The sequence below is a fragment of the Cynoglossus semilaevis genome, chromosome 18, assembly GCF_000523025.1.
Source record: "Cynoglossus semilaevis isolate Cse_v1.0 chromosome 18, Cse_v1.0, whole genome shotgun sequence".
Classification (NCBI taxonomy): domain Eukaryota; kingdom Metazoa; phylum Chordata; class Actinopteri; order Pleuronectiformes; family Cynoglossidae; genus Cynoglossus; species Cynoglossus semilaevis.
In genome coordinates this window covers 1,262,304-1,278,763 of record NC_024324.1, presented here as the reverse complement: position 1 = coordinate 1,278,763, position 16,460 = coordinate 1,262,304, and the positions used below count along the sequence as shown (strand labels likewise).

Genomic DNA, 16,460 nt, shown 5'->3' with positions numbered 1-16,460 from the left:
TATAAATTCATAAATGCTGCTGGAGAGTCTCTGTGTGTGTGTGTATGTGTGTGTGTGTGTGTGTGGGCGGGCAGAGGAGCTGGTCCTCTTTATTTAGACGGTGCTGAGGGAGGACAGTGGACAGGAGTGTGTCTCCTGACAGTTGACCCTCCTCAGTCCTGGACCACAGACTCACACAGTCTTTCATCTTCTCACAGGGTCTTGTCGGGAACTTCCTTCGAGGAGAGATTCGCAGAACTTCCAGAGTTCAACCCCGAGGAGGTTCTCCCGTCGCCCACCCTGCAGAGTCTGGCCACCTCGCCCAGAGCCATCCTGGGAAGTTACCGGAAGAAGAGACGTAACTCCTCCAGTGAGATTCCCTCCTCTCCTCTCCTCTCCTCGTCTGTTCTGTTGTGGGGGAGATGTTTCCATCCTCCCCCCTCATCCTCCCCCCTTATCCTCCCCTCTCTCCCTGTGCCCAGACCTGGAGCTGACAGCAGAGGACCCCAGCTCCCCGAGGAGGAAAACTCGACGTTTGTCCAGCTGCAGCTCGGAGCCCAACACGCCCAAGAGCGCCGCCAAGTGTGAGGGAGACATCTTCACCTTCGACAGAGCAGGTAAACAGGCGTAGTGATACGGCGTCTGTGCTCCGCCCTGTGGTCAGACACTGTAGTTCATGCTGGTGTCCTTCTCCTAACCCAGGCACAGAGGGAGAAGATCTCCTCGGAGACCTGGACCGAGTCCCTTACTCCTCCCTGCGGAGAACTCTGGACCAGCGCAGAGCTCTGGTCATGCAGCTGTTCCAGGAACACGGCTTCTTTCCATCAGGTAACAGACGGAGTCGGTGTCACCAGTCTGAAGGTTCAGGTTTATCTCCTGACGTAGACTGATGTAGACTACAGAAGTCTCTGCTCAGTATCAGCAAACGTTTGTCATTAGAGAAGACACTGCCCTCTTGTGGCAATAGATGATATGAGGTACAGTCGTCCCTCGCTGTATTGTGGTTTGGCTGTCACGCCCTCACTGCATCGCGAGTTTTTGCGATATGTAAAATTTTTCATTTATTTTTGTGATAAAATAAGTCTTTTCTAGCCTAAGAAGAAAAAAGATATTTAAATAAATAGTAAAAAAAAAAATTAGAACTCGTTTTGTACTATATACGTACAGGTTATTGCAAGAAATAACCTGTACGTACGTATAAACCAGATTTGTGAAAGTTTTGTTACGTTTTTACGATGCCTCCTGAAGGGTTCGTAAAGGGTTAATATATATATGTAAATAATATAATAACTATCTCGTCTCTACTTCAAGATTCTTCACCTATTGCAAGCGCATACTGCCACCTACTGGACCACAGTATGTAGTGTCATGGTATGACGAGTGATTTTTTGAGATGCGCAATTCATTTTTTATTTTAACCAATGAGAATTGTCACGTTTGTATCGATTTTTAACTGATTATCGACGCATCGTTCAAAAGTTCAGTTTTATCAACGAGGTAGAAATGAGTTAAAAATAGAAACAAACTGTTACTAATGTTTTTCTTCGACGTCTCCTCTCCTCTGTGCCTCTGCAGCTCAGGCCACTGCTGCCTTCCAGGCTCGATACTCCGACACGTTTCCCACCAAAATGTGTCTGCAGCTGAAGATCAGAGAGGTGCGTCAGAAGATCATGCAGACGGCCACGCCCGGAGCCCTCGAACCCGGAGGTTCCACCGACGGGATGAGCGCCACCTCCTCCCACCCGGGCTCCTCGTTCGGTCACCCTGCCCGGGAGGAGGGAGGGGTGGAGCAGCAGGGAGACAGGAGCCGCAGTCCGGAGGAGTCGAAAAACGATGGGTTGTAAAAACCAGAGAGAAGACGACGACGAAGAAGAAGAGGAGGAGAAAAAAAAAAGACGGATGGGAGGAAAAATCTCAGAGAGAGAGAGAAGAGAGAGAGAGAGGAGTGTGTGCGTGGTTCCTGCAGGATGTTCTGTTTAGTGTAGAACCAGCTCTAGAGTCAGTCCCAGCTCTGATCACAGCACATCTGTACAGTAGTTTGTAGTAGTTTGACTCACAAACTCTGTGGTACACACCATCTGTCTCTCTGACACACACACACACACACACACACTTTTACCAAATCAGACTGTTACTCTTGGTGGATAAACCCCGCCCCCCCACCCCCTGTGGAGGATCCTCCTCCAGGAACCACGACACACACACACACACACACAAAGGCACTTTGTCTCTAGTTTCAGATGCAGTTCAGCTCTTTTCCAGCCAGCCCTCAGATGCCATTCACTTGACCTCAAATTTTCTGCCTCGTCCACTCCCCTCAGCACCGTGGACGGGTCCGGAAAGTCGACCCCGACGACCTCCCAACTGGTATTTCCACAGCCCCTCGATGGACCAAGACAGACAGCACACACACACACACACATACACACACACACGAGCGCGCTTACACCTGTGCAGGGTCACGCTAACACACACACCCACACACACACACACACACACAGTCCACACCGGTCTGACCAAGCCATCGGCCTGCACACTTTATACTGATTGTAGTGAGAAGAGAAACTGAAAAAAAAAAAAGAAATCAGCGTGAAATCCCTTCGCTACCATCGTCGAAAAGACGACAAGAAGACGACGGCCGCGGCAGGAGGATGTCATGTGACCAATCTTTGCACCTTCACTTATTGCCATTTTAAACAGACTCCAGTCCTGGGCGGTGGAAGCTGATTGGTCGTTGTCTGTAAAAAATCCGCTCGGAAATGGAGACCATTCAGTCCCCGCCCCCCAAATAGAGAACCCTGTGTGAACGGGCAGCGCAAAGAGATTATTTCAAAAGACTGTTGGTTTCCGAAGAATCCAGGTTCAGTCCAGCGACGCTGGTCAGGCTCCAGACTCCAGAGCACAGAGAAGGAACTGGGAGGAGATGAAGAAGAAACGGGAGATTCCAAAAAAATGTTTCGGAAAAAAATTTCACCCAAACTGTTTTGTTCCGATTCGCCCAAGCGGGAAAATCTGACGCCGCTTTCTCTCGTTCATCGTCGCAGTGGAAATAAGCCGTTTTTTTTTTTGTTTTTTTTAAACCGTGGCCTGTTTTTATTTTCTTCTCTCGTGGCTCTTATTGTGTTTCTTCTCCAGCGTAAGAAAAAAAAAATCAACAACTCTGGACAAACCCCCCCACCGCCCCCCTCCCTCACTTTAATCGTACCTGTGTGTGTGAGAGAGTCGGCAGGGGTCAGGAACATTTGTCGTTTTGTAAAAAAAAAAAAAGAAAAAGAAAAAGAAAAAAAGGAAAAAAAAAAAGTTGAAATCAGGTGTTTGCACAATTTGTGCGGCCCCCCCCACAACGTTTGTTCTGGGGGAACCGCCGTAAGTTAAATCAGGAAAGTATTGTTTTTAGAGATTGTTTTAGTAGAAAAAAAAAATAATATCTTTGTTCTGTGTGTTATAACAAAAATGTTTTCCCTTCCCCCTCCCCCCTTTTTGTCCCCTCTGCTTCTCCCCCCATTTTTCCTACCGCGTGTTGTTAGAAAGTGCCCTTAAGCACTGGTCCCGGGTCAGGCGTTATGTAGCTCAGGATGGTTCTGGTTAGGGTTCAGTTCAGGGAAAGCAGATCCTAGACCAGCCCTGGAGGGCATTCTCTCTCTGAAGCCCTCCCTCCCTCCCCCCTCTCTCTTCTCGACACTTTATCCTTTCCCATCAAATGGTGCAATAGGACATTTTATTTTTATTCTTTTGGAGATGGGTGGGGTTTTTTTTTTCTTCTTCAGTTTTTTAGAGGAGGGTCTGGGTGGGTGGGGTTAAGGCTCTGTGCCATAGATCTTAAAAAAAAAAAATCCAGTCAGTCAGTCAGTCAGAGGAATGGACTCTTGTCATACTATTAAATAAAACAAACAAAAAAAAAATCTTGATTAAAAAAACAACACAGTAATGGCTATTGTTGAAGAGTTAGAGAAAATAACTTACTAAAAGTCAGAGACAACTTTTGAATAGCACTTTTTTGACTCTTTGCTTTCCGGGTGAAGAGTGAGGGCAGTCGTGATTATTATTGTTATGATCATTTAAAATGATGGGTGTCTCTTTTACTTCTCTGTACACAGTCGGATGTGTGACAAAATATATATAAATATACATATATAAATGCCGGTATTTCTATATATATATATATGTATGTGTGCATTTAGGTCTGTGTTTGGGTGTGTGTGTATGTTTTGGCACATGCAGGTAGTTTGTTTTTAAAAACAGAAACACACACACGACCCACCTTGTTTTCTTTTCTTTTCAAACGCAGCAGCGACATTAACAATAGTATATTTTTCACTCTATATTTTACCGTAGAGACAGTATTTTTGTAGTCTATAGACTAGTTTTAACGTCATTTCGACTGTTATCAAACCCACCAGATTCAGGACTATTTCTAGTATATATATATGTATACGTATATACACACATACACACATACACACACACACACAGGGCGTACAGTGCTGTACACAAAGGTCTTGGGCCAACATTAGTTGTTTTTTTTTAACATTCATTTCTGTGTATTCTCAGGAGCGCAGATCTCAGAGAGTGGATGTCTCAAAGGAGGAAAACTCCTTGTTAGATTTTTTTTGGCCAACTACTAATTAACCTACTTAGTACTGTAGTAATATCTGTTTATAAAACAGTCTATTTCCTAATACCTTTCACTTTTTCTTACACTTTTTTTACTGGACGTGTTCTGGTAAAATCTTTTTTGTTTTTGTTTTAAATAGTTGCTTGTTCATTAGGAATTAAAAGAGAGAAGTAATGTTCTCTAGTTTGTTGAGTTAAACAGTAGTTTTGCACCAAAACAAGATGTCTAAAGCTGGCCTTAGGTTTTACAGTACAGTACTATATATATATATATATATATTCTTTATATTCAGGATATATAACAAGTTTGTTATATAGGTCATGTAAATGCAGGTAATGTAAGACTATCAGTCCACATTTCTGTGTTCAGGGCTTTGAAGTGCCCTCTATCTGCATGCATGTGCAATCACATGCACCCGTGCACACACCCACACAGACATACCTGCATATACACACACACACACACATATGTATGTATGTATGTATGTATGCCTGTACACTGTATGATTGTGCTTAAGAATAAACTGTCCTTACATTGGAGAAGGAAACTATAGAATGAGCGCAGTGAGTGTTATCTGAGAAGCAGGCATGTTGACCATGTGCAATATTTCTAAACAACATCAACAACAACAAAAAAAAGACTAAATATTGAAGATATTAAAGATCTAACACAATGTCTGATGTCGATTGGCTCACGAGTTGTTCCTGGTGTCTTGATTTTGTTTGTTTATTATTACATTGTTGTGTTATTTATTTCTTTTGAATATAAAAGTTGTTGGGGTTTTTTGTATGTAAGCTAATGCTAAAACTATAATAATATGCTTTAGCTTTGGCCAAACCGCTGCTGTCACCTGCTAGATTCACAGCAAAAATGTTCAGTGTTGCTTAAAAATTGATTTTTCTTTAAAATAATTTTTTCATGGTGCCAAAACAGACTTCAAAAAAATTGTCAAATTTAACCAGCTTCAGGAACAACTTTTATTTGACTTACAACCAGTTATTATTATATAATATTTTGACTGGTGTGCAACTATTTTTCTCCATGTTCAAGTTATCATGTGGTGTAATGTATTTATGTACATTTTTGTTTTGGTTCTCGTTAGCTACCGGTCTTATAGCGTTCATTTAAAGCGCAAAACGGTCTTCCCGCCCACCATAAGGTGGTGTAATTTAGACAATGTTACTGTATACTTTAAACTGTAGTTGTTTTTAATTGTAAATGGCAGTTGAGCAAATCTGTGCTTTAACCATATTGAACTACATTTCCCAGATGTCTTCGCGAACGCTCCGTTTCTAGGTGTCTAGCAACAGTTCTCTGCTCCAGACAGCCGGCGGCAACCGGAGCGGTGTATTACTGTGCTTCTCGTCATTAGTCGCTCAATTTTAAATATCAAAAAATAATAGTCGCTGGGTTGACAAAGTAAAAAAAACACAACCCTGAGCCCTGCACAGAGATATGAGCGGCAGCGGGCGGCCCAGGACCAGCTCGTTTGCTGAGCCGCCAGGTGTTCCAGGTGCCGGAGCCGCCGCTGCCACTGCGCCCGTCGGATCAGCCGCTGCCGTGGGGAGCAGCACAGGAAAGTCCGGGGTCCCGCAGGCCTCCGGCACAAGCTCTTCGGGATGTTCGAACCTAAAGCTAGCCAGTAAGCTTTTACCACATTTCATTGCACGCAGTCATTCTGGTTATTTATAGAATGAGCCCGCTTTGCTTTAAGCAGGCGTGGTTAATTTATGTATTCATCTAAAAATAATAATAAATAAAACCCTGAAGTGAACCTGTTTGTTATCCGCGCTGAAGCTTAGCTAACGAGCTAACTGGCTCGCCTGCTAATGTCGGCCACTTGTTTTGATCGCGAGCAGTTAACCGTGGAATGGAAAGAGCTTTTTATCTCATATTCTTATATATACTGTCTTTCATGTTTTGATATCCCGAGACCTAAGTTACAATCCTAATCAATTTCGCCTAAAAAAAAGAAAATTACAATCTAATTCCAGTGTGGACTCTCATATGATATGGTTGTTGTTGACGGACGTCCTGTTGTCATGAAATACATAAACTTAAGTATTAACTCCGATGCAGTGTTTTTTGGTATAATTGTTCGGAATCAGGCTTGTGTGTTGACCTGTCTGTACAGTTGTCCTGAAGAGGGTTCATGCTGGGAAAGTTGCCTTGTCACCAAGGTCACCTGTGGGGCAGAGGCTCAGCAGCAGGTGTCCGACAATTGGAGGATGTAAATAATGTTCTTTATGTTGACATGGCCGAGAGATGTGTACAAAAAAATAAGTGTTGACTAAAGTCTTTCATCACACACAGCTGTCACCCTTAGGTTCTCGCAGCAGTAAGTCTCAGCTGTGGTCCTCTGTAGACCTACTGTAGACCTACTGTAGGCATGTACTGGCAATATGAACTAGACAACTGTTTGCAAAACAAGTATTAAAAAGCCGTGTGACCGTCAAAGATAATGTTTTTTTTTTTTGCAAAACAAGTATTAAAAAGCCGTGTGATCGTCAAAGATAATGTTTTTTTTAAATCACAGCCATGTTAATATTTTCTAAGATTCAGAGATTTAAGACCTTAATGTTTTTAATTCATGTCCCATGAGTTTTTTGTTTAAGGACCAAACTCTTATATTATCAGGAAAGTCACAGTGAACAATATGTACCCAGTAGAATTACTGCGACTTTTGGGTCCAAATAGTCCATTCTCTGGAGGATGAGCTCTTTTAGGCCCAGGTTTTAGACCTTTAGCCTTTTGTTTGCTCAGAGCATCAGCCCAAGTTTGGTAAACATAACTACTTTGATCGTGACACCAACGCCACTTATGTGGATCTGTGGTTGAAAACACACCAAACAGGATGTGAAAATGGCAACAACAAATACACTTGAAGCAGCCGTGATGATAACGGTTCATTCTGTTCCATAAAATTGTTCCCTGTTGTTAGTAAAATTCTGTGGAAAAAAGTAAACTTCACTGCATGTTGGTTTTTCAGTTTCCTTAATGTACAGTAGGTGGCAGTGGCTCTCGGTGATGCAGGTTATCACTGCCACAGCTCCAGAACGGGGCAGGCTTGTACCTCAAATATATGTAGTATAGTATTTAGTATTGTATTGGCAAGAATCAGGCGATACGATACGTATGACGGTATATTGGAATTGTTTTAAAAATTGTATGTGTATCCTGGTAAAAAAAAATATATATATATATATATATTGAGTCACATGACTACTTACAGATATAGTCCAGTCTGCAACACTGTTTCTTTTTAGATGGTCCATTAGCGGACGGCGCCGTGTGACTTTAATTCTGAGTGTGAGTGATGGGTCATGAGCAGTTCAGAGCAGAGAGACCCATGTGTTCGTGGACTACCTCAGCAGCAGCAGCAGCAGCAGCAGCAGTGAGACAGCTACACCCACAGGCAGAGGGGCCTTCAGGCTCGGATGTCGCCTTTGACTGTCACTGATCCTCATTTGGATGATGGATGGAGACTCTCTCAGGTTTGGGAGAAGCACGGGCTATTTCAGGAGGCTGCGTTGACCTATTTAGACTGGGATATGGTGGAGAAAAAGGTGCAATGTGACTTTAGTGTTTGTGAGTCTGAGCAGAGGAAGAGAAAGAGTAAGAAGGTCGGTCAGAGTCAGAAGTGTGAGCTGCGTGGACTCAGGTGTTTGGAGTTTGTCCTGAGCATGAACTGAACTGAAAGTGGAAGTAGTTTTGCTTATTATACAGAGTGTATTTTTAGCTTAAATATTTAGCGATAACATCATCACACACACGGTTTTGGTTTCATCACCAAATCTTATCTCTCTTCAGAGTTGAGCTGTGTGCCCTTTGATCAGGTTTTTATTGAACAAATCAGAGCAAACACTTTCCTTTTTTCCATTTCTTACCAAACTTGAATTGAAACCTGTTCAAACTGAAGCCCAACAGAACATTTAAAGGAAGTGTATTTCTGCCCTTAGACCAGACAAAGAAGCAGGTTGAGACCTGATGTCAAAGGTCATCCTCCAGAATTCACTGATGGAAATTTTTTTTTTTTAACCATGAAACTTTTCCCTGCCTTTTTTTTTTTAGGAGACAGTGGGAAAGTTACGACGGTCGTGGCCACTCCGGGTCAGGGACCAGACCGTCCACAGGAAGTCTCCTACACTGATATCAAGGTGAGCAGAACAGAAGAATCTGAAGTCAAGGTGTGAAGAACTTCTGTATTTACCTCGAGTCAGGGGCAGATATACTGTAGGTGTGGATCCACCAGCACAGCTCGGCCTTATTTATCACCAGGCAGATTTTATGGCCTCCTTTCTGTGTGACTATATTACCTGATAAAAAGTTTCCTCCACCTTTAAACCCTAACCCCCCCACCTTTCCCCCCACTACAGGTCATTGGTAATGGGTCGTTTGGTGTCGTTTACCAAGCTCGACTCACAGACACCCAGGAGATGGTGGCCATCAAGAAGGTTCTGCAGGACAAGAGGTTCAAGGTAAAGGTGTACAGTAGACCTAGACCAAGGCCATGTATGGGTGAAATAGATATGAAAATGATTTGATTTAATTTAAGAATAAAGATTGTGGATACATTCTGAGTTGATGTCTTTGTTCAGTATTTGTTTTTTTCCCCCTGTCTGTAGAACAGAGAACTGCAGATTATGAGGAAGTTGGACCACAGCAACATCGTCAGGCTACGATACTTCTTCTACTCCAGTGGAGAGAAGGTAGGTCGGACTTTTAGCCTCTTAAAAATACACACGTCAATCTGACTGTTGAACCAAATATACAGTATTACATATTGTTATTGTTCCGTATTTGCTCTGATGTCAGTTTTACTGTAAGCAGGTCAAAAAGGGGAAATGTATATGAGAGATAAAATGACTCATATCCAGGGCAGCTGAGTGTGTACATTATTCATACAGGCTGTAAATAGATATACTGTACTGTCAGCCCAAAAAAATCAATTTCTTGGTGTGATAAAAATAGAAACTTTTACTCTGCAGAAGTGAAGTTACAGGAAACAGTTACAGTTTTTCATTCATGTGGGTTTGTGTTTGTGAGGCTGTCGGATGATGTGTGTGTTTTTGTCTCCCTCTTCTGTTCAACACGGTCCAGAAAGATGAAGTGTACCTCAACCTGGTGCTGGACTATGTCCCAGAGACGGTCTACAGGGTGGCCAGGCATTTTAACAAGGCCAAGAGCATCATTCCCATTATTTATGTCAAGGTGAGTTCACACTGACGACAGGTTCACTGTGGGGTTTTTTTTTTGGTTCTGTTTTAAATTATTTATCTGTGTGTAAATGGCACGTTGTTTAGAAAATGGACTTTGTCAGGGTTTTGGCCTCATCATTTCTGTCTCTGGATTATCTTTTTAATCTGGAGATTAAAACTGATATCTGAAAATAGCTGTTCTCAACTTCACACCTGTTTTTGTTTTGGTTTAAACTCAGTAACTGTACGGTGATAGAGTCATAGACCCACGGGCTTTTTTCACTTTTCTACAGATGACATTTGTATTCTGCCCCCTGCAGGTGTACATGTACCAGTTGTTTCGCAGTCTGGCTTATATCCATTCCCAGGGTGTTTGTCACAGAGACATCAAACCCCAAAACCTTCTTGTTGACCCAGAGACTGCCGTCCTCAAACTGTGTGACTTTGGCAGGTGAGTTGTTGGGATTCAGAGCCATGACAGAATTAAAAAAATTAAATATCAAACCAAAAGGCTGGACTTGAATATTTGTGGTTCTTCCAGCGCCAAGCAGCTGATCCGTGGTGAACCCAATGTGTCGTATATCTGCTCCCGGTATTACCGGGCCCCGGAGTTAATCTTTGGTGCCACGGACTACACGGCGAACATCGACATCTGGTCAGCAGGCTGTGTTCTGGCCGAGCTGCTGCTCGGACAACCCATTTTTCCTGGAGACAGTGGGGTGGACCAGCTGGTGGAGATCATCAAGGTGTGTGTGTGTGTTACTGCAGCAGCAGCCTTGTGTGATCTGTGTGTGATCACCACACTCTTACTGTTGTCTCTCATCAGGTGCTGGGAACACCAACCAGGGAACAGATCAGAGAAATGAATCCAAACTACACAGAGTTCAAGTTCCCTCAGATCAAAGCTCACCCCTGGACCAAGGTGAGTCCACAACAGACACGACACCAGAGCTAACATTAGCTACACCAGTCCTGCTACAGACCCCAGAGCTAACGTTGGCTACAACAGTCCGGGTACAGACCCCAGAGCTAACGTTGGCTACAACAGTCCGGGTACAGACCCCAGAGCTAACGTTGGCTACAACAGTCCGGGTACAGACCCCAGAGCTAACGTTGGCTACAACAGTCCGGGTACAGACCCCAGAGCTAACGTTGACTACAACGGGCCTGGTACAGACACCCGAGCTAACGTTAGCTATAACAGTCCTGGTACAGAGACCAGAGCTAACGTTGACTACAACGGGCCTGGTACAGACACCCGAGCTCACGTTAGCTACAACAGTACTGGTACAGACACCAGAGCTTACGTTAGGTACAACAGTCCTGGTCCAGACACCAGAGCTACCGTTCGCTACAACAGCCCCGCTACAGCCACCAGCGCTAACGTTAGCAACAACATCCCTGCTACAGACCCCAGAGCTAACGTTGACTACAACGGGCCTGGTACAGACACCCGAGCTCACGTTAGCTACAACAGACCTGGTACAGACACCCGAGCTCACGTTAGCTACAACAGTCCTGGTCCCGACACCAGAGCTAACATTAGCTACAACAGTCCGGGTACAGCCACCAGAGCGAACGTTAGCTACAACAGTCCGGGTACAGACACCAGAACTCACGTTAGCTATAACAGTCCTGGTACAGAGACCAGAGCTAACGTTTGCTACAACAGTCCTGCTACACACACCAGAGCTAACGTTGGCTACAACAGTCCGGGTACAGACCCCAGAGCTAACGTTGGCTACAACAGTCCTGCTACACACACCAGAGCTAACGCTAGCTACAACAGTCCGGGTACAGCCACCAGAGCTACCGTTCGCTACAACAGCCCCGCTACAGCCACCAGCGCTAACGTTAGCAACAACATCCCTGCTACAGACCCCAGAGCTAATGTTAGCTACAACAGTACTGGTACAGACACCAAACGTAACGTTAGGTACAACAGTCCTGGTCCAGACACCAGAGCTAACAGTAGCTACAACAGTCCGGGTACAGACACCAGAGATAACGTTAGCTACAACCGTCCTGCTACAGACCCCAGAGCTAACGTTGGCTACAACAGTCCTGGTCCAGACACCAGAGCTACCGTTAGCTACAACAGTCCTGGTACTGATTGTATTAATCCGTTGATGTATAAGTGAAGCGTTGGGTTAATCCCATCTTTTGTTTTTGAACTCAATCTGAAAGGACTTTTCTTCTCTCAGGTGTTCAAACCTCGCACCCCTCCAGAGGCCATAGCTCTGTGCTCTCGGCTGCTGGAGTACACGCCGGCCTCTCGTTTCTCTCCCCTAGAGGCCTGTGCACATGCCTTCTTCGATGAGCTGCGTCAGCCCAACACACGACTGCCCAGTGGCCGAGAACTGCCCATGCTTTTTAACTTCAGCACCACAGGTAGGCAGAGTGCTTTTTTTTAAATATACAAATTATTTACAAACATTGAGTCAGTTTATTTATTAAAATTCAATGTCTAATAAAGCAGTCACTTTAACCCAGTTAACCTGATTAATCACTGAGTAATTAGCGCTGAGTCTAAGCTACAGTATTGATCAGGTATGATGCCATTGATCCTTAATGAAACATTTTAACAATATTTTTTTTTCTCTGCATTATTTAAAACAGGGTTTTCACACTGAACTCTATATGATTAATTATTGATGTTAAGATGCATTATGGGGGATGTAGTTGTTGATGTAGTTAATCAAAATAGTTGATTAGTAGAAAATACTTTACAGCCTGTGGGCCTTAACTGTGATTAAAACCAGTTGTCAGTTTGAAACACACACACGCACACAGAGTCTCAGACTCCTCATTAAAATGTTTTTTTTTTTTAAATCTTTTTTTTCTTTTCTTTTCTTTTCTTTTCTTCTCCATCCTCCACAGAGCTGTCAATCCAACCCCAGCTGAACTCCACCCTCATTCCTCCTCACGCTCGCTCTCACACAGCTGCTTCCGCCCACGGTAGAAAACACTAATTATTATTTTATTCCCTTAACCCTTTTATTTATGGGAACAGAAAAATCAATCACATCAATCAAGAGCAGTGCACAAAGAGGCAGAGTACAGCCAAGACAAAAGTGTGACTATGAAGTTTGAGATGCAAAGTAGAAGCTCACGTCACTGAATGTCCATCGCTGTAGGATACAGTCGTGTTGTCTTAACAGAATAACATTTGGATTTTTTTTTTTCATGTTGAATTTGGTTTCCATCATTATCTGTTGTGGATTTTAAAACTGTCTTCTATTTTTCCTCCACCAGATGTCACCGGTTCAGATTCATCTCAACACAGTTCAGTGCCGGGATCTTTGAACAGCATCTGAAGCAAAGTCTCACCTGTCTCTCTCTCTCTCTCTCTCTCTCTCTGTCTGTCTGTTGGCTTCCCCTTTGCCTCCCTGTCTCACCCAAACACACACACACACACACACACACACACACATGTGTGTACAGCTTTCCTCTGTGCTGCTTGCTCTCCTTTCTTTTAGGCCAGTTTTTTACAGTAAATACACTGAAGTCAACTCTTAGTTTCTTTGGCTGCAGAGTTGAAACTACAGCAGGAGATTGTTACACACACACACACACACACACACACACACACACCCTCATTCAGCTGCTCAGGTGGTTTGTGTAGAAGGTTCAATAGTGGGGGCTGGTCCTCTGTTATCAGACCTTTCTTTTTAAAAAAACAAAACAAAACATTTTAATTGTTTCTCTTCCTTTTCTTTATATTTGTCTTATTTATTTTAAAGTACATTTTATTCCTAGAGACTTCCTCACGTACATGTGTTTTTTGTTCTTTCCCATTTTTATGTATCCACATGTGTTGTTTTTTTTTTTTTGTTTGTTTGTTTTTTGTTTTTTTTTTTTTAAAGTTGTTAATAGTGAGGACTAACCACTGCCTGACCCCTGAGAACAGCATTCACCTGGACAGGAGGTCACCGGGTGGAAACAAAGGTTTTTATTTCAGCAGAACAGAGACAGTGATTCACAAACTCTTACAAAAAAAAAGAAAAAAAATCCATAAATCTGCAGCCACTTTATTCAGAAGATGTTGATGAATGTATGAAAACACCAGCCTGGTGTCGAGGTGTAGACAGCGCCCACAGCTGGTGTGGAGAGGAAACGTTCAGCAGTGTTTGGTTGGAGGTCAACCCTTGTATTCGATGTTCTGTGGCTGCATTATTATTATTATTATTATTATTATTATTATTATTATTATTGTTGTTATTTTTAAGCTAAATGTTCCGACCCTTGTTCTGTTCCTACAGTTCCATCTCCTTTTCCTTGAAACAGTGATTTTATTTATAATTCCATTCACAAATCAGGAGGGAAGTAGTTTTGAACCGTTGCAAGAAAAATGTCCAGAACTTTTCTTGATGTATTTAGAGCCGTCAGTGTCAGTGGTGAATTCTGAATAAAAACTGACTCAAGTGTTGGTGTCGACCAAGCACAGCTGGTTTTTTTCTCCTTCGATCAAATCAGTGTGTTGTTGTTCAGTGAGGTGTTTTTAGATGATTCTGCAATAAACACACACACACACACACACACATAGACTGCCTGTCATTTTAAATAGGACCGGAGTTTCACAAAGATCCTCTCCCATCACGTCACTGAAGAAAAGAAATGTGTGTGAATTTTACCTGCTCAAAGTCACAGAAACAGTAAACGTTGATGACTGTGACTCCTTCAGAGGAAGCAGCTGTTTGTCTCTAACTCTTCTTCTACTGTGTTCTTAGATGCAGGTCAATGATCTGCTGTGGTGTCTGAAGAATGAGGAGCTGAAACTTTTACATTTGACCAAAGTCCCAGTGCTGTTTTCTACTTTGCTTTCCTTCCCATGTGCTCTTCATTTCTATGTTTCTAAATTGTTCTTTTTACTGTCTTTTTTTCCCACTTCCTGTCTCTTTACATCATTGCCAAACCTATTTTAAGGAAATAATATAGGTAAAAGTTTTTAACATCTGCTTTGAGTGTTTGTACTTTAGCTGTCTACGTGTCCTCTATAAATGTACCACAGTGTAAGAACCTTTAGTGTTCTGTTTGTTTAAACTCCTGTTTCTAGTATAAAAAACGTTGTTCATGTACAAATGTTGTAATAAGTTTGGTTTTGACGCCGTTTTTAGGATCTAAAAAAAAAAAAACAACCAACAGAACAAGTTGTTAGACTGGTCAGTAAATTGTTAACCACTCCTGAAAAAATGTTCTTTGTTTTTGGAATTTAACTGAAGAAATCCAGAAACTCATTCCTGACAACATTAAACTGCAGACATGGCGTCTTTTAATATTTAAACATCTGCAGACAAAGCTGTGTCTACAGTATTTATTTTGTTTTGTTTTTTTTAACTTAAACATAACTTTCGGCCGGCGCATGGCAAGTAGTAACGTTAACTCCACAGAAAACTCCGATCATTGATTTACGTGTTGTACACGTCACATCCGGTTCAGCGGGGGGCGGTGCTTTGGAGGTCTTATAACGGGCTCCCAAGATGCACTGCGGCCACTGCGAGCGAGGAGTGGGGCAAACTTCCAGGTAACAAAAATTCACTACCCGTATAGTTTAAAATTAATTATTTAAATAATTTATTTCATAACAGCATAATTAATCGTAAAAAGGTTTATTTTTTACTGTAAAAAAGTTCTTTTTCACTATTTCAGTTAATTCTCGTCTTTCTTTTCGGCAGAATTCCCTTTTTGCCACTGGACCACAGGGAACCAATGTTGTACACTTTGATGGTCAGTTTTTGTCTTCAGCATCACTTGTTTTACTCTTATCTTTCTCCTCAGGCCTATTTGTCTGTTTTTAATTTTTGCATCACACTTAGTTAGCAAAACGTGTTCACTGTATATTTGTGTAATATTTCCTTTAGACAGATTCACTTGACCCGGAGCTTCACAAAGACCTGGTGACCAGACTGGATCCAGAGAAGAGACTCATCAGATTGACTGCAGTAGATCTGCAGCTCACCTTTACAGCAGATTCTTCTCCATCATCATCTCCATCATCTTCATCATCTTCATGGTCCTGGCTGTCGTTGGTTTCTTGGTGTACAGAAGAGTGAAGAAAGGTGAGATCAAGACAGAAAGAGATGTTTTATTTTTATCCTCCACTTATTCCAAACTCAAACCTTCTCCACCTTGTGAGTAAAACTTGTCTCTGTCACTGAAGGGTTCACTCTGAATTCTATATTATATGTACACACCAGTTAAAATGACCAACATATGTTACGTATACAGTTTTGTATTTCCTGCTGTGGCTACACAAAATTAATAAATTGTCAGATTTTGACCAAACCTCTGAACTTTTTGTGTCACTTTTTTATGAGTAAACTTTAATGACTGACCATCTGTTAATAATAACAAAAAGGTATAATTTGTTTCTTTAAAAAAACAAAAACAAAATTATCCCTTTTTTAGAATTTCAGAATTTGACCAAATAACATATGATGGCCATAAAATGTATTCTTCTTTTTCTTTGGGCTTTTTTCCTGGGGTTGCCACAGTGAATCATTGTTTTCTATCTCTCCCTGTTCTCTGCATTTCCTACTCTGACTCCAACTATCTGCATGTCCTCCCTCACTGCATCCATGTCTCCTCTTTGACCTTCCTCTCTTTCTCCTACCTGGTAGCTCCATCTCTAACATTCTTCTACCAATGTATCCACTGTCCCTCCTCTG

At 42.4% G+C, this 16,460-nt stretch overlaps 2 protein-coding genes and 1 long non-coding RNA gene across 4 annotated transcripts in view; all 3 read left to right on the top strand.

The window, feature by feature from the left end:
* cica (capicua transcriptional repressor a) overlaps positions 1 to 3,266 on the top strand; it is a 31,155-nt gene extending 27,889 nt beyond the window's left edge. Inside the window, exons 20-23 of the mRNA XM_017041166.2 lie at positions 198 to 349; positions 462 to 596; positions 682 to 807; positions 1,555 to 3,266. Of these exons, the coding sequence (XP_016896655.1) occupies positions 198 to 349; positions 462 to 596; positions 682 to 807; positions 1,555 to 1,823 (682 nt within the window). The 3' untranslated portion in view covers positions 1,824 to 3,266. The remainder of the gene's footprint in view (positions 1 to 197; positions 350 to 461; positions 597 to 681; positions 808 to 1,554) is intronic.
* Positions 3,267 to 5,395: 2,129 nt separating this feature from the next.
* Positions 5,396 to 14,234, top strand: LOC103393872 (glycogen synthase kinase-3 beta-like). 2 transcript variants are annotated; one of them, XM_008330985.3, is made up of 11 exons: positions 5,396 to 6,236; positions 8,666 to 8,751; positions 8,971 to 9,072; positions 9,220 to 9,303; positions 9,695 to 9,805; positions 10,113 to 10,243; positions 10,334 to 10,538; positions 10,619 to 10,714; positions 11,997 to 12,183; positions 12,673 to 12,750; positions 13,048 to 14,234. In XM_008330985.3, the coding sequence occupies exons 1-11, from the start codon at positions 6,050 to 6,052 to the stop codon at positions 13,107 to 13,109; spliced, it is 1,329 nt and encodes a 442-aa protein (XP_008329207.1). In that variant the 5' UTR covers positions 5,396 to 6,049; the 3' UTR covers positions 13,110 to 14,234. The 2 variants fall into 2 exon arrangements, with proteins under 2 accessions (XP_008329207.1, XP_016896603.1); XM_017041114.2 differs by lacking the exon at positions 12,673 to 12,750.
* A 1,204-nt stretch (positions 14,235 to 15,438) lies between these two features.
* LOC103393871 (uncharacterized) overlaps positions 15,439 to 16,460 on the top strand; it is a 3,007-nt gene continuing 1,985 nt past the window's right edge. The window contains exons 1-2 of the long non-coding RNA XR_523054.3: positions 15,439 to 15,519; positions 15,654 to 15,851. This is a non-coding gene — a long non-coding RNA (uncharacterized LOC103393871). The remainder of the gene's footprint in view (positions 15,520 to 15,653; positions 15,852 to 16,460) is intronic.

What these genes read in the sequence shown, in the direction of transcription:
- LOC103393872 (XM_008330985.3), top strand. Translation starts at nt 6,050, where the DNA reads ATGAGCGGCAGCGGGCGGCCCAGGACCAGCTCGTTTGCTGAGCCGCCA. An exon ending in TCTCCTACACTGATATCAAG is followed by an intron (nt 8,752 to 8,970) that starts GTGAGCAGAACA and finishes CCCCCACTACAG; the next exon opens with GTCATTGGTAATGGGTCGTT. An exon ending in TGCAGGACAAGAGGTTCAAG is followed by an intron (nt 9,073 to 9,219) that starts GTAAAGGTGTAC and finishes CCCTGTCTGTAG; the next exon opens with AACAGAGAACTGCAGATTAT.